General features: G+C 34.9%; 1 protein-coding gene and 1 long non-coding RNA gene across 3 annotated transcripts; both read left to right on the top strand.

Moving 5' to 3' along the window:
- The first annotated feature begins 336 nt into the window (after positions 1–336).
- Positions 337–13,398, top strand: clic1 (chloride intracellular channel 1). Of its 2 annotated transcripts, XM_030146772.1 has the most exons (7): positions 337–474; positions 741–805; positions 5,985–6,094; positions 6,414–6,539; positions 7,261–7,367; positions 9,448–9,629; positions 10,543–13,398. In XM_030146772.1, exons 2-7 carry the CDS (start codon positions 764–766, stop codon positions 10,702–10,704), a joined length of 729 nt encoding a protein of 242 aa, XP_030002632.1. In that variant the 5' UTR covers positions 337–474; positions 741–763; the 3' UTR covers positions 10,705–13,398. The 2 variants fall into 2 exon arrangements, with proteins under 2 accessions (XP_030002632.1, XP_030002631.1); XM_030146771.1 differs by lacking the exon at positions 337–474 and having other exon boundaries at positions 495–805.
- A 1,295-nt stretch (positions 13,399–14,693) lies between these two features.
- Positions 14,694–21,384, top strand: LOC115428009 (uncharacterized). The gene is made up of 3 exons (XR_003936571.1): positions 14,694–16,326; positions 19,476–19,484; positions 21,371–21,384. It is a non-coding gene; the product is annotated as an uncharacterized LOC115428009 (long non-coding RNA).
- Positions 21,385–22,945: the final 1,561 nt, after the last annotated feature.

Below are 22,945 nucleotides of genomic sequence, written 5' to 3'. Positions count from 1 at the left end.
TGCTAATTTTTTTGACATTATTCCACAAGTGTGCCAAAAAGGCACACTTGGTGCTTAGTAAGGGCTTTGCTGGACGGGATACCAGAGGGTTAAACAATGAGTTTGTTTGTTTGTTTTTTTTTTGTTTTTTTTAACTATGACTTTATTCTCGTTAAATAACAACTTTATTCTCGTAATGACAAGCGTTTTTTGTTTTGTTTTTTTTTGTCTCATGTGGCCCTAATACGCCGTCGTACTTTTCACATCAAATTCAGCCCGCACTCTTTTTTCCGCGTCGTCCGTGAACGTGTCTGCGTTTGCTGAGTGTCGCGCCGTGGAGCTGCAGCGGCGGCACCAGGAAATGGAGGAGCTGTGGGGATGTGTGTCTGTGTGTGCTCACAGCAGAACTGGGAGGGGAAACGACCCGCAGCAGCACCACCACCACCACCAGCAGCAGCAGCAGCAACAGCTACAGGCAACTTTCAGCAGCAGAAGGTAAGATCTGCAGGATGAAAAACCAAACCCAATCCAACATTTACAGCTTTTACGCACACGGGCTTGTGTTTGTGCGCTGTTAAAGTCGTTCGTGTTGCTGTTACAATGTCTCATTTGGTGTTTTACTAAGTGGATTTTGGAGCGGAAGATGGGCTTGGCTGCTCTCTCTCTCTCTACGCGTGGTTTCTCGCTCCAGAAAATAGAACTTTTACGCGTTACGCACGGACCTTCTAACCGCTTTTACGTAACTTTTTCCTCCATAACAGGCCTCGTACATCAACAATTGAAGATGAGCGACGCAAACCAGCCTAGAGTTGAACTTTTTGTCAAGGTAAGACTGAATGATGACAGGAAAAAAAAGCCACAATCACGCCCACACATTGTAAGAGGCGCTGCGTAATGGGAGCGTTTGACAAGAGTTTACTTTGTTTAGTGGTTATCTTATCTATTGATCGGTTCCATCGGTTTGTTTTTTACATGCTGGATGTTGCATGAGGGTTATTAGATTCCTGTCAGCTTCCAGACCACCTCTGCTGACTCACCGGGTTTATAAACGACACTTAGACTAATCTCATTAAATGCACATTAACATAAAGGGGCAGCCGACTTTAATCTATATTTAGTATGTTGCTCAGGCAGGATAAGCTCATTTTGTTTGACTGAAAAACATGCTCTAATATAACCAATATGGCTTTCTCTGGCTTCCTCACTGCTCTTATAATGACCCCTCTGTATGAACATGTGAACATGTGCACCACCCTTTTTTTTTTTTTTTTTTTTTTTTTGCAGAGGTGAAAGATGCTGTTGTAACTTCTCTAAATCCTGGTTTCCATTCAGCCTCCACAGCAACTTTAAACATCCTTAATTTAACCCTTTCACGCACGAATTATGAGAACCTTTATCAAAATTATTTCCTGAATGTTTTTATTCCTCTTTAGGCATGAAAAAAAAAAACAATGCGATTGAAAAATGTCTTCTGAAAAATAAAAAAAAAAAAAAAAAAACATAAAAAATAATAATGAAAAAAAATTCTTATGAGCGTCTTTTTCATGAAGTTGCAAAAATGTCCACTCAGCTGGACACCACACGTTTAATTTTTGATGCACAGAAACATGAATTTACTTATAAATATGTGAAAACTATGGGGAGGGCTTGTAATTCTGGGGGTTTATGCTCAGGAGAGATCTACGTAATATTACCAATTCATGTCAGAAAAGATATGTAGTGTAATATAACTTTAATAAAGATATGTGTTAAAAAAAAAAAAAAAACAACAAAAAGAACAACAAAATCCACGTATACAAGAGAACAGCTGTAGAATAGCTGTCCACTGTAGTGACCAGTATGCATGAAAGGGTTAATTTAACCCTTTTATGCATGAATTATGAGAACCTTTATCAACATTTTTTCCTGAGTGTTTTTATTCCTCTTTAGGCATGAAAAAAACAATGCAATTGAAAATTTTGTTCTGAAAAATAAATAAATAAAATAAAAAATAATCAAAAAAAAAAAACAAAAACATTAAAAACAATAATGAAAAAAAAAAATTCTTATGAACCTAAATTTCATGAAGTTGCAAAAATGTCCTCTCAACTGGACACCATGTGTTTAATTTTTGACGCACAGAAACATGTATTTACTGATACATTGTGTGAAAACTATGGGGAGGGCTTATTATTCTGGGGGTTTATGCTCAGGAGAGATCTACATAATGTTACCAATACATGTCAGAAAAGATATGTAGTGTCTTAAAACTTTAATAAAGATATGTGTAAAAAAAAAAAAAAAAAAAAAATCCATGAATATACAAGAGAACAGCTGTAGAATAGCTGTCCACCATAGTGACCAGTATGCATGAAAGGGTTAAATAACACCTAAGTATAGTTTCACATCAGCTTGGTTTACTGAAACACAGGCTCACACGACTCACATCCTTAAAGACGTAGAATGACTGAAAGTAAAATATGGCTTCCTACAGACAAACAAGGCACATTTTACAGCCGTATGATCATTTCCTGAGTCGCCTACAAGCTGCACTTGAACACAGAAATGAGTAATGTTACTGTACAGCCGCAGCTAATGATTGTTTTCATCATGGAACAGTAGCGGAATGTAATTTTACTGAAGTACTGTACTTAAATAGGCTTTATTTTAAAGCAGGGGTGTCAAACTCATTATAGTTCAGGGGCCACATTCAGCTAAATTTGATCTGAAGTGGGCCGAACCAGTAAAATAATAACATAATAATATATAAATAATGTCAACTCCAAAATTTTTCTCTATGTTTTAGAGCGAAAAAAGTCAATTTACATTATGAAAAGGTTTACATCTACAAACTATCCTTTCAAAAGATGTGAATAACATGAACAAACTGTAAAAATAAGAATAATTTTAACAATATTCTGCCTCAGTTTAACATTTACACATGTACATTATAACTTACAGATCACAGTGGCTCTACAAATACACAAACATTTAATAACAGGTAGAATTTTGTTAAAATTGTACTTACTTCTCTTAAGACATTTCAGGTTATTCACTTTTTTTTTTTTTCAAAATTATACTTTGTTTTAGTGTAAATACATGAAAATATTTACATTTACACAGAGAAACATTTGAAGCTCTCGTTATTTATACATTATTGTGATAGTATTTGACTGAATCCTGCCCTCTTGAGATTGAATTGGTCTGAATGTAGAACCTGAACTAAAAGGATTGTTAATATTTTAGTGTAATTTTTGCATTTCACAAATTCATCCCAAGGGCTGGACTGGACCCTTTGGCGGGCTGGATTTGGCCCCCGGGCCACATGTTTGACACCTGTGTTTTAGAGGCACTTCCACCTTTATGGGAGTTTTTCCATCTGCAACATTACTCTTCTGCTCTGTAGGACAATCATGACTATTATCGCGACTATTTTTACTTTTTATTTTTGTTTTTGAAAAAATGTAACACAAATATTTACAATAAAAAAACAAACAGACAGAGAGTCCAACATTAGAGCAGCATCTAGTCCATACATACATCAATAGGGCTGTGTATCGGCAGGAATCTGGTGAAACGATACAAATCACAATACTAGGATCATGATACTATATATCATGATACTGTTAAAAAGGCAATTTTTGGTTTGTTTCTTTTTCTTTTAATGATTATTTCCTTGAAGAATTGAGTTACACCAGAAATCTGCACAAATACTAAACACATTTTTATTTGATCAGAACAGGATCTAATACTATATCACAAAATGTTCCTGTGTTCAATCTTAAATTATGTTTTACAGACATTACAGTTTAAGATCCTGTTCAAATGTTCACATTCTATTAGTTCAGAACTAACATTAGAACAGCATTTTAGTTCAATCCCAACAAAGGAACTAATTTTATTTAATAAAAGACTGTTAAAAAATAATAAATAAAATATAAACAAAAAATAAAAATAAAAGTGAACCTCCACAATGTCTGCATTTGAATAAATACCTAAAATATCAATACAGTACTTTTTAATATCGATACAGTATTGTGAAATGAAATATTGCGATAAATTGCAGAACCGATATTTTCTTACAGCCCTATACATCAATATACTTGTATGCTCATATTAATTTTTCCTTTAAGGTAAAGTTTGAGGGTCCATAGAAATTATGCAAAGTCCGGCCTCACAGTTGCAACATAAGTGTGCCACTTTGACTAATTTTCAATAAAAATCTCAGTTTAAAAATCTCAGTTTATACATCTCAGTTTAAATGTGATTCTCTCCATAACATATACACTGTACACTACATCAGTCCAGTCATTTATATTAGGTATGCTCTTTTCAGCCATTTTCTGGTCAGGGCCTTCTTACTTGCTACTATCACGATATAATTTTATATAATATCATAAACCCAGGCAATATATATAGAATTAATCAAGATTTTGTTTTCTGGAAATTGTGAAAAAAGCCTAGATCGCTGAAGTTAAGGATATTCCTCTGGATACCTTTTTTGTTCAGTGAAAATTAAAAATACAACCCATTTGTTTCTTGTAATATATTAATTATAAAAGTGTTCCTTTAGTCATATATGGCACATAGTTTAAGTAAAGAGAGTACTATTGAATCAAATTGTCTTCAGTTCATGGAGGCTGAGAACAACAGATTAAAATCATAAATCGCTTAAGTTGTACTATTATAATGCACTAATTTTCCTAGTAGATCAGCAACTATGAATATCAGATTATAATGTTATATCAAAGTAATTATTGCTTTCGTAACATAAACCTTTTTGCTTTACGGTTTATTTTCTTAACATTATAAAAGCAAAAATGTTTTATTGTTTTGTTGTGCTTAAATTAAGTTATATATATTTTAATATTGACATGTGATGTTGTTCAGTTATAATACTTAGCTGGTGTTTGCTCAGACCATGAGAAGGTGTTAAAAAAAATACATATAAGCAACTTTTATCTTATTCTAACTTTTTAAAAGAAGAAGGAAAATAAGAGACTGCAGACACATTTTTGTCTCATCACATCTTAAAACAAACAATTCAAATACAATTTCTATTTGCATTGATGTAGATTAAATCACCAATTGTAAATAATTTCTACCTTAAACATGTGCAGCAGTAAAAGGAATATAAAAATAGTCATATATTACAGTAAAACAGAGACAGGGGTGTTTTACTGCACAGTCAATACCTTAAGTATATTTTGTTAATATACTCACATACTTTTACTAGTAGTGGAGTATTTTCCCTGAGTGATTGTACTTTTATTTGGCTCTACTATGGATTATGTGTTGATGATTTTCTCCATTCATTGATTTGAAATGCTTCAACTTTTCTCACATTGCTTATTTTAACTGAATAATTTAATTTTGCATGACATAAAGTAAATCCCCAAAATGGTCACTGATATATCCTCCTGACACCTAGGAAAGGAAATGTTTTTTTTTTTTTTTGGTTTGGTTTTTTTTACATTAAATAATTACCTTGATTGGAGACATCCTGATGCAACAGTTCTTTCAGATAATTTTTTTTTTTTTTAACTCTTTATTGAAATTAAAACAATGCAAAACAAGAGCATTACACTCGCACTCACATGTACACATACACATACACAAAAAAAAGAAAAGAAAAAAAAAGGAAGGAGGTTTGTCTACTTACTTAACATTAAAATAATCTATAAAGGGCTGCCAAATTGAATAAAATAACTTTACATTATCTTTTAGTGAAAATTAGATTTTCTCCAAATGTAAGTGTTGCATGACATCTTTCATCAGAGTCTGAAGAGTTGGAGGATTTTTGTTCTTCTAGTTTAACAGAATTAGACGTCTGGCCACAAACTTCAAAACAACACTCTGTTTAGTACTGAGGTTTAGATACATTTTTTATGGAATGTCCTTTGCAGTGGACAACACTTTTTTTTTTTTTTTTTTTAAGTAAAGTATTGACCCACTTGTCCCCTATAGAGGACAAAAATGCGTTGCTGGGTCTCAGGAGGATGTAATTGAATGTGTGTGTTTTCCAGGCGGGCAGTGATGGTCAGAGCATTGGAAACTGTCCGTTCTCTCAGCGTCTCTTCATGGTTCTGTGGTTGAAAGGAGTGACCTTCGACGTTACCACAGTGGATATGAAGAGGTGAAAAACCTGACTTTGATATTTCCTTTTTCCCCACTGCACATTTTTTATAATATTTCAGAGTCATCCTACTGTTACTGCTCTCAAATGCACCAAAAACTAAAGCAAGCAGGACTTTTTATTCACTTTCACGTCTCTGGAGATGTAAAGTTACACTGGCATTGTGTTTAGTGAAAGCTGAGGACTTTTTTGATGCAATAAACGAGTCATTTTTAGCGGTTTCAAGTTTTTTTCTGCTTCCTTTTTTTTTTTTTTTTTTAACCCTTTGACTTATGTTGAGTCACACTCTGCTCATCTCTTCACATCTGTTCACTTGTAGAAAACCAGACATCTTGAAGGACCTGGCTCCTGGAGCTCAGCCACCTTTCCTGTTGTACGGCAGCGAGGTGAAAACCGACACCAACAAGATTGAGGAATTCCTGGAGGAAAATCTCTGCCCTCCAAAGTAATCACCCCATCCACAAGTTGTCTGTAGTTGTATTACACTGGGTTACAAAAAAAACGTTTTTTGCAAGTTGTCTAGGTTTTTTCAACTGAATTAGGACCATTTTGCACCACTGAATCCAAAAATGACATCTGTTTTTCCCAATCAGGTCAGGTTTTTTTGCTAATTTGATTTTGAAAAATTTGATCTTCTCACAAAATTGATTACATTTTTGTGACTTTATCAGTTGATTTTTTATGTAGTTCTCACCCAAAATAGGTTTTAAGAGAAAAAAAATCATTTTCTAACAGGATGTATTTATTATTTATTATGTATTCACCGCAGATGTAGCAGAATACGTCAGGTTTATTTTTGCAAGATCTTCTAGTCGAAGCCATTTCATTCACCTGTAATATTAAAAAAAAACATTAATCATAAATTGGCAAAAGTAAAATCTTCAGAACTCATTTATTGGAAGAAATATGAAAGAATTTTGTATCATATGATGTGAAAATGCCCGTAAATGTAAGCAAAAATGTTCAAAAGCCAATATGTAGCATAGTTCAGAAAGTTGACCTGATTGAGCAAAATTAATGTGATTTTTGGATTCAGCACACCAGAATTATCCTAAATCAGCTCAAAAAACTGAAACAATAAATTTGTTGTTGACCAGTGTTATTTGTCTGCTTTTGTGCTGAAATTAAGCTGACATGTTTCATGCATGTGTGTTTGTGTTTGTTAGGTATCCTCGTCTGGCTGCCCGTAACCCAGAGTCCAACACGGCAGGCAATGATGTCTTCTCCAAGTTCTCTGCTTATATCAAAAACTCAAACCCTCAAGCCAATGAGAGTAAGTGACATATACATGTTTGCACATACAATATCATTACTGTTATCATCTGGGGATATACTGAGGCGGTGGCTTCATTTACAACCCAGGTGTCAAACATGTGGCCCGGGGGCCAAATCCGGCCCGCCAAAGGGTCCAGTCCGGCCCTTAGGATGAATTTGTGAAATGCAAAAATGGATATTAAGAAATTAACAATCATTTTAGTTCAGGTTCCACATGCAGACCAATTCAATCTCCAGTGGGTCAAACCAGTAAAATTCTATCATAATAATCTATAAATACTCACAACTCCACATTTTTCTCTTTGTAAATGTAAATATTTTCATGTATTTACACTAAAACAAAGTATAATTTCACAAAAAAATGTGAATAATCTGAACAAATGTGAAGAACCTGAAATATCTTAAGAAAAATAAGTGCAATTGTAACAACATTCTGCCTGATACTAGATATTGTGTGTGTTTGTAGATCCACTGTGATCTGTACGTTATAATGAACATGTGGAAATGATAAACTGAGACAGAATATTGTTAAAATTACACTTATTCTTTCAGTTTGTTCAAGTAATTCACATTGTTTGAAAGGACAGTTTGTAGATGTAAACATTTTCATTGTTTAATTTTACTTTTTTCACTGTAAAATATAGAGAAAAGTTTGGAGTTGACATTAATTATATATTATTATGTTATTATTTTACTGGTTCGGAACACTTCAGATCAAATTTAGCTGGACGTGGCCCCTGAACTAAAATGAGTTTGACACCCCTGATTTACAATATAACTGAGAAAACACAGGAATAAGTGACAATTAAAAAACATTAATTCTGGAAACAATAAAAACCTAACACAGAATTTAAAGGGATTATACCCAGAACCTTGGTGATAAAAGTAAAAACAAACAGTAAAACATAATTCAATAAAACAATTAAAACCAGTTAACGTAAAAATGACTTAAAACACAAAGAATTATTCAGAAAATGTAGTGAAATTAAAATTTGCATTGCCCTCGACATACAAATGATGCAATATTGAGCTTTTCTGCATGTTCTGCAATAAAACTGCATTTTCAAAGAGCAAGAGTAAAAACAGGTGGCATGTGCAGTGTAATGAAGTCATGGGTGCCCATATTAAAAGACAGTAATGCAGTGAAGTATGGAGGTAAAAGACCAGTAAATGCTTTATAAATAAATAAAATCCAGTGTTTATACCTTTATATAGACAGACGCACACCCATATTTGGCATATGCACAATGATGAGTACTATGGTTATCATCAGTAATAAACAGCATCAGCGAGTGTTGCAACTGAAGGATGCAGGTGTCAAATATCCTCAATCCACAGTTGTAGATACTTATCATTTGTGGGTCTGACAATTCTTCAACCATTTATAGTGGAGATGAAAATGCTATCATAGTCAGTATTTCTGGCCATGGAAAAGATCATGTCATCCATATGAAGATGCATTTTACACTCTGTTACAGCTGTGAACACGTATGTATGTGATTGAAATGTGGACTTTCAGCTTTAATTCAGGAAGTTTAACAAAAATATTGCATTGACTGTTTAGAAATTACAATAACTTTAAGTGCAGTTCCTCCATTCCCTGTGTTTCGGTCGTCTAGTTTTATAATGAAAGTATCTTTAAGAATATTATTATATAAATTAAATGCAACCTTAGGTAAAAGTCTTGAGTGTCTTGTTAACTTAAAGTAAATGATGGAAAAGAAGGAAAAAATCTGTTAACACAGGGCAAAATATGAGTCGATATTATGGTCTGTGTGTTCACATGAGTAACTTATGCAGGTTTGTATTTGAACAGGTCGTACTTGTTAAGAGCTGTGTGTCCTTTCTGATGCTCAGAAACCAGCAGGGAGCGACTGTTAATAACATTACAGTCTGAGCTTTTCCTCCTCTGTCTAAAGCGGTCACCTGCTGCTCGGTCCGTGAGCTGATCTAACGTCAGAGAACACTGTGTCCAGACCAGACTGGAGGAGCTAAACCAAAACAAACTTATACATAATTAAATCATAAATCAGGATAGATGTCTGATTATGTTTTTATATGTGAATTTATATGTGCAGATCTAGAGAAAGGTCTACTGAAGGCCCTGAAGAAGCTGAACGACTACCTCAGCTCCCCACTTCCTGACGAGATCGACGAGAATAGCGCCGATGATGTCATTTCCTCATCCCGCCCCTTCCTGGACGGCCAAGAGCTCACTTTGGCCGACTGTAACTTACTGCCGAAGCTCCACATTGTGAAGGTAAATGTCAGCACAAAGTAGAGGACAGGCAGATTAGAAGAATTTAATCTTGTTTTATATCAGATCAGCTCTTGATTTCACCCTAAAAAAAAATACAAACAAACAAACAAAAGAGTCTTGAAATGTTTATTTGTGTAATGTGTAAACATTTCAAGTGTGAGGTATCGGCTGCAGAGTCTGTGTGGCTAAAGCAGCAACACCTGAATCAACCAAATGGATTAAAAATGAATCTGCTCAAATATAGAATAATTAGAATTGGCCACCAATTAGTAAAAATCCTCAACATAAATTATTAATAGTTTAAGCTATTAAATTAATGAATAAACTATTAACTGGTAAAGTGCAAAAAAGAATAAAGTGAGATGAAAAAAAAAAAGTATATTGAAATGAATTTGTTAAAGGATAAAGTAAATAATTTATAAATTAATTGGTATAGATTTAATTTGGTTTATTCTGATTTAAAAAATTAATTGATATTAAAAGCTAAAAATAAAAAAAAAATGATTAAATGAACTGTATTGTAATGAATAACTGTTAAATATGGAAATTAATGTGAAAATGTAAGCCATTATATTTTAAATATTACAAAAAAATGTTTTAAATCAAATAATTTATATGAAATTAAGGTAATTACTTTTAAAATTTGATGACTTAAATAAAAAATATAAAATAAAAAGTAAACAATTGACATTAGATTTATTTTAAGTTGATTGTATATAAAAAAAAATGCATGTAGATTGATTTTAAAAAAGACATTTAAGGTTTAATTAATGCTGATTGATTAATTAAAATAATAGCCAAAACAATCCACCAAAACAATAATGATGATAATAAGGCATTAAAATAAATAAACCTCACACTAACAATAAATCCTGATCTAAGTCTCCTCTGTGTGTCTCTGTGGTGCGTTCAGGTGGTGTGTTTGAGGTATCGAAAATTCTCCATCCCCGAGAGTCTGACCCACCTGTGGAGGTACCTGAACGCAGCATACGCCCGGGAGGAGTTCTCCTCCACCTGTCCGGTCGATGACGAGATCCACATCGCCTACTCGTCTGTAGCTAAAACTCTCAAGTAGGAGGAACGTCATGAACATCAGCAGAACACACACACACACACACACACACACCTGTACACATCGAACACTCACCTACAACACAACGACAGGGCGACACGGCAGATCTGGAGCGACTGTGAACGCCTCAACAGGATTTCAACCAGAACACGTGTCTACGGCATCATTTGTCATATGTTGAAGTGGTTTTTATTCTCAGTTTATTTGATTATTTATGCAGTTTTAATCTCTAAATGTAGGTTGGTTGACTGTTATAGTAGGAGTTAAAACAAAACAAAACAAAAAAGGGATAAAATAACTGAGGTTGGATCTATTTTGACCCCTGATGAGCTTGTTTTCAGACCAAATATCATGTGATGTTTCCTCCGTGACCAGTCTGCTCTGTGGGAAACTTGTTGTTCAGGTCGTTCACACATGCATTCACACACTCATATACACAAACACACACACACACTTTAGGTCATTCAGTACCAACTCACACAGACTTCACAGTTCATCTCATGGATTTTCTCTGAAATATTTATGTGAAAGCTTCAACCCTCATGAAACTGTACAAAATCCTAAAGCTCCTTTTAAGGCTGTGAAAACGGGAGCAAAAAAGGAAATATTAGCTGATAAAGAAGTTGCACAATCTGCAATGAATGTCAACACTTTCCCTCAGAAAGCTATGAAGGAAATGCAGATACTTCCTCTGGGAAAATGTACGATCAAAATGAGTTTTTTTCTGTTTTTTACCAGATCAGTCTTTCATGTAGAAGCAAATAACTGCCAGATATGACAGGAATATGTGAATCCTGCTCGTAATTGGAAACAAGAAGTAAAAACTAGTAGATGAGAAATTTTATTGTGAATTTTCTTAAGGGTTTCTTCGATGTTCTGCACAAATTCCATCTCAATCCTTTGATTTTTAAACTGCAAAAACAAGAAATAACCTTTGACGCTGTCTTCTTATGACTTAAAATTGTTCCATCAGAGGACAAAAGTCTCAATTATATAAAAAAAATTAAGCAGAGAATACAATTGTATAAATCCACAGTTAACTTGGAGATTATTGTAAGCAGTTGGATGATTATATTCCATACTTAAACTTATCTTAACCCCCCCCCAAAAAAAAAAGTACATTACATATTTACATTTATATCTATAACAATGAATCAATTAGTTGTCAAGTATTATATTAATCAACTATTTTGTTAATTGATATTTGGCTTGAGTAATTTTTTAAGAACCACCCTCTGTTGAAAAAGAGATCTTGTATCTCAGTGGGAGCATTCTGATAAATAAAGAATAAATAAATAAATTAGAGTAAACAAAATCAGCAATCTAATTCCATCTTTATGAAATCTGAATACCAACAGTTAAATCAGGAAAATAATCAACAGCTAAAATAATATTGCTAGCAATCTGTTTACATTAGAGGTATTAGACACAATTTCCAAGTTAAGTGTGATTTATGCAGCATCATCCTTCTATACTTAACTAAATTTAAGTTAAAAAAAAAAAGATAATTTAAGATGATTATTAAATTATTGTTTCTTTTTTTACATTTTATGAAGTGTGTAGAGGGTTTTTTTTCATTGTTTTCCATGAAGTCAAAGTGAAAATAAGTCACTGATAAGGCTTAGAATAAACATATTAATGATGGAATTTACTTCATCAAACTTAAAACATTCAAATCTAGAAAAGTATTTGAAGTAAACCATCTGATTTGGCCAAAAAATAATGTTCTTTATAAAAATGGCATGCTCTATAGAACAAGGTACATTTAGGAATAACCTCAAATTTATTATTTCATTGTTTGTCATAAACCAGTGTAATCTGATTAGTTCCATATGTTTCCCATCCCTGATCTGAAGTAGAGCTTTAGATTTCACAGTCTCTTGAACTTCACCTAAATCTTTTAGTGAAAATCCCCGACATGAACTCGACATGGAGGTGGTTTGTTGCGTACTGACCCGTTTAACTACAGCCTTTGCTCGTGTCTAGTTTCACCCTCAGCACAAACACACTGTAAAGTCAGAACTTGAAGGAAAAACCACTGTTCCGTCGTAAAAAAACAGTCTGATCGCGGGAAAAAAAAAACAAAAAAAAAACCTCAGTGTAGTCGATTCGTAAACAGACACAAAGCTGCCTATCAGATCAAACCTAATCTACTTCACGAGCCTCACGCCAGCTGATGTAATTCACGTTTTCATTTTTGTATCAAGGAAATGCTTCTTGGGTGACGATCAGCTCACCTGCCAAAGTGTCTTTTTCTGGTTTGTGTGTTATCATAGATGTGTCATATTCATTATATCCTCCTGAGGGAACACGCCTTTTACAGTGAACGATCAGTCAGTCTTTTTTTTTTTTTTTTTTTTTAAATGAACAGCTTTTCATTCTGCACAGAGGAGGGGTTTCTCTTTGGGTCTGAGCTGAAAACAGTTAAACAGAGACAGGAAACTGTTTCAATAGACGTGAGCTTCCCCTTTCTGAGCTCCCACAGCAGGCGTGAAGGATTATTCAAGATTACAAAGCTTGTTGTGATCCTCTGTTAGGGCTTGTTGCCAACTATTTATTCGGTTCTGCCTGCCATGTATGAGGGATCTCACTGTATCATTAAAAAAGAAGTTGATTAGGTCAAAAGTGTACTTAAGGTGCTTTGTTTAAAGAAGTGTCGGTTGTTTAATGCAACACTGAAACGTCCTGTCTGTTAATGAAAACAAGAAGGAAAGAGAAGAGCAATGTTTAAACAAAAAGGAAGCTGGAATGATTTGTTTATTGAGGATTTTGGGGAAAAAAATGATAAAAATGTGATGGTTATGATTTCCTTGAACCAAAACGTTATGCTCAAATTACACTGGTCTACAATTTTTTAGAAATGATTCGCTTCAGACATTAAATGTGCTAAATGTCACGTATTTTAATAAGATTATTTGGAAAATAAATGACAAAAGTGCCGGTTTGCTGATGTTTTCAAGGTATATGATTAAGTGTTATTACACATATATATTGGTTTATGTACATTTATATAACAGTTTTAGAAATCTTCCACTAAATAGAACCTGTAAAGTGAATGTATTCTAATGTGCAGACAGTGTTTTGAAGTAGATCTTGTAGCTCTGAGACAAATATTCCTTTCGAGTCAAACCCATTCTCTCGTTAATTCTTGAATTTCACATTTTGACCCAAGGCTGTATCTTGGAAAGTTCAGCCAACCAGCATTTTTGACTTGATTTTTCTTTATTAGTGACTCTCCTGTGGTAAAATTTCATTACTTTTATTCTGGAAGCATTTTCCTTGTAGATCAGTGTTGCCTTTCCAATGCAACAAGCAATTTCAATCCAACGTATTTAGTGTTTATTCTTTTATTGTAAAAAGAAATGTGTCAGATTGTTGCATTTGAGAAGCTGCAGGGAAAAGTTACTTAAACATGAAAAATATTTGATTTGATTTATTTATTTATTTCGAACATGCAAAGAAACAAAATAAAACAAAATGAAGCAAATTAAGACAAAAACAAAATAACATTTAAATGGACAGAATCTATCTTCAAGCACGTACAAGTCTGAATTTTGCATGTTCGAAAAGGAGTAGGAAGAAGGATAAACTTATTTAATCCTACCCCTCAGTGCTTTTACACCTTTATCACTAACTTAATATAAAAATCAAATAATACTATGTTCCTAATTTTAGCATCGAACCACAACAAATACATAATGCAGTAACTGAATTATTCACAAACAAAATGTTCATGGCAGTACAGTCATACAAACAGACTCAACAATTCAACCATTTTCTTCAATAATTACAGCACAACATCATCCATAAACAAACAGGCCTCATTGTCATTATTAAATACTGTACCTCTTTTGAATCAATGAATTATGTTTGATATTTGTTTGATCTCCACACACAATTTGTTCCACAGTTTTACTCCACAAATGGTGATACAGAAACTTTTTAACGTAGCGCATACTTTATGAATCTTTAAATTAAATTTTCCCCGTAAATCATAGCCTCCTCTCTTTCACAAAACATTTCTTGAATATTACCTGACAGTAAATTATTCTTTGCTTTATACATTATTTGAATAGTTTTGAACTCCACCAGGTCAATGAGTTTTAAAGTTTAAATTGGAAAAATTTCAAGTTAATTCTGAATTAAGTTACCATGATCCCATGTTTTTGCTATCATCAACAAGCGTACTGTATTAACTAAAGTTTAACCAAGGTTGATATGATGATAGTGGGAGTCTGATTCCAGATTGGCTAATCCAGTCCAGTGTAAAAGCATAAACTGGTTTTTGATTCACGCAAACCGTTTGAACGAACATTTATCATTGTGACAGGTTGTGCCAAAATAAGAAGTGTAATACATAAACAACCTGATGGCGATAAGTGTAGCAACATGACAACGTGATGAACATGATGTCATTATATTGTTATAAACAGACTAACAGCTGATTTTAAGGCGATAAGAGAAAAATGTAGACAACGCAATCAGTAAACACTGCAGGAAAAAGGGGATGGCAAGTCGTACGGTCCTCAGTGCTTCTGTTTTTTCTTTTCATTATTCAGTGTTTACTGGTGTATGACAAACCATTTTAGAGGGGCATTAACACCACCAAGTGGAGTCATGACGTTCCCAGTCACAGGCTTTGGTAGTCTCATTTCTTCTCTTCTGTTCAGTGGAAATATGACACCTAGTGGTAAAATCCAATATACCAGTTTGGCCCAGTGTGTCATATCAAAGTGGCCCAACCCTACTTGAAAAGACATGATGCGTATCTGATATGTACTACTTTAACTTGAATAAAGCAATAAATACTGTAATTAATCAATAAATGTGGGAATGAACATTAGACTAACTGTTAAAAAGTCTATTTGGGGCAGTTTTTACATATTATTTTCTCTCCCAAGTCAGTCGTTCCAACTGATAATCTTAATATCAACTATCAGCCTCAACTTCAGTTGATATTTACAGTTTGGAAAATATCCTATCAGTGTTGCTCAATCAGTCTATCCCTAGTATTAACTCATCTTTCAGTTTTTAGGATTGTGATTTTTGCAGTTCTAGTGAATATTGTTCATCACTTCATTACAGTGGTGCTTACACTTAAAGATGTAATCTGGGGCTCTGAGGGAAAACTGGCATTTATCACCATTTTTTCAGCCAAATAATTAAGAGAATTATCAACAGATTAATTGACAATGAAATAATACTAAATTGCCGAACCAAATTATACTAAAATTTGAAGCTAAAATCTAATATCACAAACACATTTACCTCATCATAATATAAATCCCTATATTTAACCATGAGTGATTGCAGGCCGACACTTCTCTGTCATTTAGTATAAGTAAAATTTTATTATTATTTTTTTTTAATAAAAGTTACTGAAATAAAACTGCTGGAAAGAACTGGAAGCAATAAAGTTACATGGTGTTGAACTGTGGTAGCATCCTGAGTAGAGCCTTTTATTAACCAAGTCACAATGCAAATTAGCAATTATAGAGGCTGTTTTTTTATAGTGATGTAAACATCTTTCTCTCACTGTATAATATTATTAGTCTGAGCTCATTTTTTCATCAGTCTCTCAAAAACTAAACCTAAGTGCAATTTAATGGATTGAAATGACAGTCTGTTTTTGTGCAGATTCAGCCCTCTTTTTTTGAAACAATTGATGTACTTGAGTGAAATGTCACGGCTTTGGGACCTATTTTTAAAGGGAAAATGTCAGAATAATTTCATCGTTGTTGAAATGTGATGTGGAAGTTTCTTATAGTGCACACGAATGATTCTAGGAACCGTTAAAACTTTTGTACTTCGCTGTTAAAACCTTTTTTTTTTGTTTATTTCTGTGTCATGTATTTTTCTTAAGAACACATTTTGTGCTTTTCACTCATTTCCTTCCCTGCATGCTAACCTCCAAATATGTATTTTAACTTTTTTTTTTTTTTTTTTTTTTTTTTTTTACATTTTTTTCCTGCTGTTTGTCATGTAGCTGAAGCTGTTGCACTCTGAAGTCCAGAGTGTGGACGCTAAATCAGATTAAAATGAAGACAATCAAACTAACAGCACAGTTGAAGTTTCATATGATGTACTTTTTACTTAAAAGCTCTTGCAAAGACACATTCATTTATTAATATCCCAATAAAATTGTCATATTAATAAACCAGTTTCATGTGTTTTTCATTTACCATTTAATGTTTTCAAGGGTTATGGCAAACTATAAGCAGCAAACAACAAAAAACTGTAATGTAAAACCACAGACAAGGAGATTTAATCATTTTATCAACTGAAAATATATACATTTGCATCCACAGTAAATACATCAATTATTATCACTTGTCAGTGAATGTTATGGCTGATCTGTGTATACATCAGACTGAGCACCATTAGAAGCTTAATGGTAAAAGTAGTTGGTTAAACATCAGTAGTATCGGGCACAACACAGAAAAGAGACATTTTTAAAATTAATTTTGACAGAATTGTTCATGAATAATGAGCATGTCACCAGGCAGGTAAAGAGACAAACAAGAAGTGTTTAAAAAAGTACTTTTTAGATGAACAACTGAGTTAAATATAGAATTTTATTTATTCTATGGCAGGGGTGTCAAACTCATTTTAGTTCAGGGGCCACATTAAGCCAAATTTGATCTGCAGTGGGCCAAACCAGCAAAATAATAACATAATAATATATAAATAATGTCATCTCCAAACTTTCCTCTATGTTTTAGAGCAAAAAAAAAGTAGAATTATGTGATGAAAATGTTTACATATACCAACTATCCTTTAAAACAATGTGAATAACATGAACAAACTGAAATTTCTTAAGAAAACTAAGTGTAATTTTAACAATAAAGTAAAGTAAGTAAAGTAAATTTTATTTATAGAGCACTTTTCACAGACAGAGTCACAAAGTGCTTTATCAATTCAAATCATAATCAAATTAAGTTTACAGAGACCCAACAGAATCCTTCAGGAGCAAACACTTGTGATTGGTGACAGTGGAAGGAAAAACTTCCCTTTAACAGCAGAAACCTCGAGCAGACCCAGACTCCTGAAGGATGGCTGTCTGCCTTGACCAGTTGGGGTTAAAGAGAGAGAGAGAGAGTAAAGGAGGAGAAAAGAGAGAGCGATAGAGATATAGAGAGACTTGAGGGGGGGCGGGGGGTGACACATGGAGTACGTTATGATGAATACATAGGGTGTAATCAGTCTGTGGTGGTCCTGGGTCAGGTGGGAGACTAAAAAGCCTTTTTGAACAGGAGGGTTTTGAGGTGTTTTTTAAAGCTCTCTACAGAGTCCATGGACCGTAGGTGTAGAGGCAGGTCATTCCATAGACGTGGTGCCACAGCTTTAAAAGACCTGTCACCGCGTGTGCTAAAACAGGTCCGTGGAACCATCAGCAGGTGCTGTCCTGAAGACCTCAAGCTACGAGTCGAGCTGTAGGGCTGGATCAGGGAAGCAATGTATGCAGGGGCCTGGCCATGTAGGGCCCGGAAAGTTAGCACAAGAATTTTGAAATGAAGACGATATAGAACAGGGAGCCAGTGGAGAGATTTAAGGATGGGAGTGATGTGGGTTCTCCTGTTTGTGCGGGTCAGGAGCCTGGCAGCAGAGTTCTGGACAAACTGTAGACGGGCCAGCTCCTTCTTGTTTAAGCATGTAAACAGGCTGTTGCAGTAGTCTAAGCGAGAAGATACGAAAGCGTGAACGATCATCTCGAGCTCATTTGTGGACACCATAGATCTGAGTTTGGAGATGTTGCGTAGGTGGAAGAAACAGTTTTTGACTTGGTGTTTGGAGTAGAATTCTAAAGACATGTCCTGGTCAAAGATGACACCCAGATTCCTCAGTTTTGTCTTTACCGAGGAACTCAGGTCTCCAAGGTGATGTTTGATCCCTGGGATTGCACTATCCGGGGCAATGATGAGGGTCTCAGTTTTGCTGGAGTTCAGCTGGAGGCTGTTATCATTTAGCCACTGCTTCAGCTCTGACAAGCAGTTGATTAAGGAACTCAGTTTGTGGGGCTCAGAGGAGTTAAAGGAGCAGTATATCTGGATGTCATCCGCGAATAGATGATAGGAGACATCACTATACTGTTGGATAATGTGGCCAAGTGGGAGGACATAGAGTAAGAATAGGACTGGTCCCAGGACAGAGCCTTGGGGCACACCACACAGTAGATCCGCTGAGTCAGATTGGAAGTTGTTTATTGACACAGTGAAGCTTCTGCCGGTCAGGTAAGAGGAGAACCAGTCTAGCACAGGACCTGACATCCCTACCAGGTCCCTCAGTCTCTCAATCATTATGGTATGGTCCACTGTGTCAAAGGCCGAGGAGAGATCTAGCAGGACCAAGACCGTGGATTTCCCGGAGTCAGCCACCATCAGGATGTCACTAGACACTTTTAATAGTGCGGTTTCTGTTGAGTGGCGTTGTCTAAACCCAGACTGAAAAGTGTCATAGATCTGGTGTGTCTCCAGAAAAGCTGTAAGTTGTTTAGACACTGCTTTCTCAAGGATTTTGGCCAATAGGGGGAGCTTTGAAATGGGCCTGTAGCTTTTGAAGTCTGTGGGGTCCAGCGTGGTTTTCTTTAGTTTAGGTTCTATGATGGCCTGTTTGAAGGAGCTGGGAAACAAACCAGTTGAGAGCGACAGGTTAAAAAACTTTGTGACCCATGGTCCAATAGTGTCAAAGACACCGACAAGGAGCTTATAGGGGAGGATGTCTGCAGAGTTGGAGGAGGGTTTCATTTTGGATGAAAGTGCTGAGATGTCCTCCAGTGTCACAGGGTCGAAAGAGGACCAGGTTTGCAGAGGGGGATCAGATAGGGTCATACGGCCAGAGGGTGGTGGGATATTGTGTTTAATATCCCTGATGTTGTCTGTGAAGAAGTTTAGGAAGTCATTGCTGTCAGCTTTACAGAGCACAGGGGCAGCAGCGACAGCAGGGGACACAATGGACTGGATTGTGTCAAAGATTACTTTGGGGTTTTTCTTGTTTGTGGCTATAAGTTTGTGGAAGTAGCTGGATCTTGCCTCCTTAATCATTTTATTTAATGAGGTTATGAGATCTTTAAGATGTAACCTTACAATATTATGTCTCAGTTTATTATTTAAACGTGTAAATTACAACTTACAAATCATAGTGGATCTACAAATACAAAAGATTTAATAACAGGCAGAATATTGTTAAAATTACACTTCAGACATTTTATAATGTTCATATTTGTTCAGGTTACTCATGTTTTTGTGAAATGTTAGTTTGTTTTGGTGTAAATACAGTAAAATGACATGAAAATATTTATATTTACAAGGACAAAATTTTGGAGTTGTGAGTATTTATAGGTTATTATGATAGTATTTTACTGATCCGACCCTCTTGAGGTTAAATTGGTCTGTTTGTGGAACCTGAACTAAAAGGATTAATGTCTTCAGTTTAATTTTTGCGTTTCACAAATTCATCCCAGGGGCTAGACTGGACCCTTTGGCGGGCCGGATTTGGCCCCAGGCCGCATGTTTGACACCTGTGTTCTATGGAATAGATACAGCCAATATATCTGTCAAAGTGTGATCTTAAAATCACTGAACAGTTCCGTCCTGTTTAAGATTCTTTGGGGTGAAAATGTGTGGCTGTATCTTCAAGGTTATCAGATGTTTATTGACTGCCTTTCTCTACTCTGTATTTTTTGAGATATCTCCCATTGGTCACTATGTTTTTCTATATATTTTAGTTTCTTTCGATCCTGCCATGTCCATGATGAACACCTGATTTTTTACTTTTTCTAGTGATTATTTTGTACACTTTTTTGCTTTTCACCCAGTGCAACTCTCACTATTAATGTTTTTTATTCACACAACAGTTATTTTTCTTTGTTAAACTGCATCTTAACTCAGTCATGTATAAAAGTTTTGTCAATGACAAGGATTTTGTTTTGACCGAGCTTTGCTGTTTCAGTTTTTATTTAAATTTTTTCCCATGTTTTATGTATTTTACAAGAATTTTAAAAGAATCCCATTAGCAAATAAATCCCAGTCAATTTGTGTCACTGACAAAGCTTTTTTCCCTGACTGTAGATGTTGATTTTGTTGCTCTGTGTAGGACAATATTAGAGTATAGATTTGATGCATTACTAGTTTGTCTTCCTGTCACCACTGTTAATGCTATTTAAAACATTTTTCAGACACTTTTTATACTCTGAGTTCGGAGTGGACACCAGTGGTGGAAGAATTCTTCATATTCTTAGTTAAGTAAAAGTACTAATACCACACTTACAAAACACTTACATGCCCTAATGTAAGCCAAAGTATTATTAGGTTAAAGTAGTCACTGTGCAGTAAAATGCTCCCTGTCAGTGTTTTACTATTAAATATGATGTTTTTTGGGTTCATATTACTGTAGAATTAACTGATATCTATGGATTAACTCATTTGAACAATTTTACATTAAGGAGAATCTTTATTTGTCAGTATATTGTTAATGCAACAAACACCCAAAGCCTCTACATTTAACCCATCAGTAGCTAAACATGCAGATGCCTTGGTTAAGGAATTTGCTCCAGGGTGTATCAATCTTTCTGTGACAAGCCTAACTAGAAGCACTCGGAGAGCGCAGACCTCCGCCAAGGCTGATCAGTGCCCCCCCCCCCCCCCCCCGTGGGCCCCCCCACGCCAAGGAGGTTGTGTTTTTGCCAGGGTTTGTTTGTTTGTCTGTCTGTCTGTTTGTCTGTCCGTTAGTGTGCAACATAACTCAAAAAGTTATGGACAGATTTTGATGAAATTTTCAGGGTTTGTTGGAAATGGGCCCCCCCGTGGGCCCCCCCACCCCCGATCACCACCAAAATTTAATCATTTCTTCCTTATCCCATTTCCAACAAACCCTGAAAATTTCATCAAAATCTGTCCATAACATTTTGAGTTATGTTGCACACTAACGGACAGACAAACAAACAAACAAACAAACAAACAAACCCTGGCAAAAACATAACCTCCTTGGCGGAGGTAAATATAGCAAATGTTTCCGCTGGGGACCTTTTGCGTGTGAGGCGAACATAACCGTTACACTACAAAACTTGTAGTAGGTTCATTAATAATTTACTATCCAATCCATCATATTCTATAACACCACCATTATTACAGATCCTTAAGAACCATTTATTTATTTATTTATTTTTAATAATCTTTCCATGAGCTCAGATAAACAGGCCTGTTTTCAGTTAATCCATGGGAGTCCTCAACAGCCACCAGTGACCAAAAGCATCTACTGATCTAAACAGTTCAATAACTTCTGAACCGCTAATCCTATCAATACATGTAAATTATTCAGGTGAAAATGCAGCTACTCATCTTTTCATGGTCATCACATACGAATCATTTGGATGTTCAAAGGCTCCGAAGTGAATGTGGAAACACCGCTATTCACTGCAGCGATAAAACCCATGTTTGTCAAATGACTGGTTGTAGATACTTGTTTTCATGTTCACTTAGCAAAAGGTTATATTTCGTTGAAAGTCAGTTCAGTTTTCGCTGTTCTGAAATAATCATCTTTGAATTCTTTCCCAGCTTTTAAGAACATCTGCAAAATCAGTAAATTGATTATAGGAACATACCAGATTTTCTGTGAAAAATGCAGGGGATATTATAATAAATAGTGATATATGAGTTAGGAAAGGGTAAGTGTAGAGGGGAAGATGATAAGAATTTACCACAAAATTACTTCTAGGTCTTAGATGGGTAAGAATTTATTAGCATAAGGAGGAAAATTTTAAATCAACTCATAAAAGAAAAACTTTCTGTTCATTCAAACCTTAAAAATCAACATATTAAGACAGTGGTTCCCAACCTTTTTTGGCTCGTGACCCCATTTTAACATCACAAATTTCTGGCAGCCCCAGACATTCAAAACAGAGACTTTTTTTTGGCTAAAATTAATTTGTTTTTGATCATGTAATAGTTTTCTATCCTATGTTTCAAATACAGGTTAATTTTAGATGACATTTAGTCTATATAATGTATATTATTATGGACGGAGGCAGAAAAGCCAGGTGTAGATTACTGCACAAAGTGAGAATTTTATTTTCCTTGGTCAGGATATGTACAGTCAGTCCAGCTTGGATTTACAAGGCTGACAATTAATACTGAACAAACAAGAACTCAAACTATGAATTATGAAAGAGCTGCAGCATCTGAAACTGACCACAATGAACATTTGAAAGATAAACAGTACTGTTTCAGCTTCACAGTTTGTCATGTCT

The sequence above is a fragment of the Sphaeramia orbicularis genome, chromosome 11 (assembly GCF_902148855.1).
Source record: "Sphaeramia orbicularis chromosome 11, fSphaOr1.1, whole genome shotgun sequence".
In the NCBI taxonomy this organism is placed as follows: domain Eukaryota; kingdom Metazoa; phylum Chordata; class Actinopteri; order Kurtiformes; family Apogonidae; genus Sphaeramia; species Sphaeramia orbicularis.
This window is presented reverse-complemented; position numbering and strand designations above follow the sequence as displayed.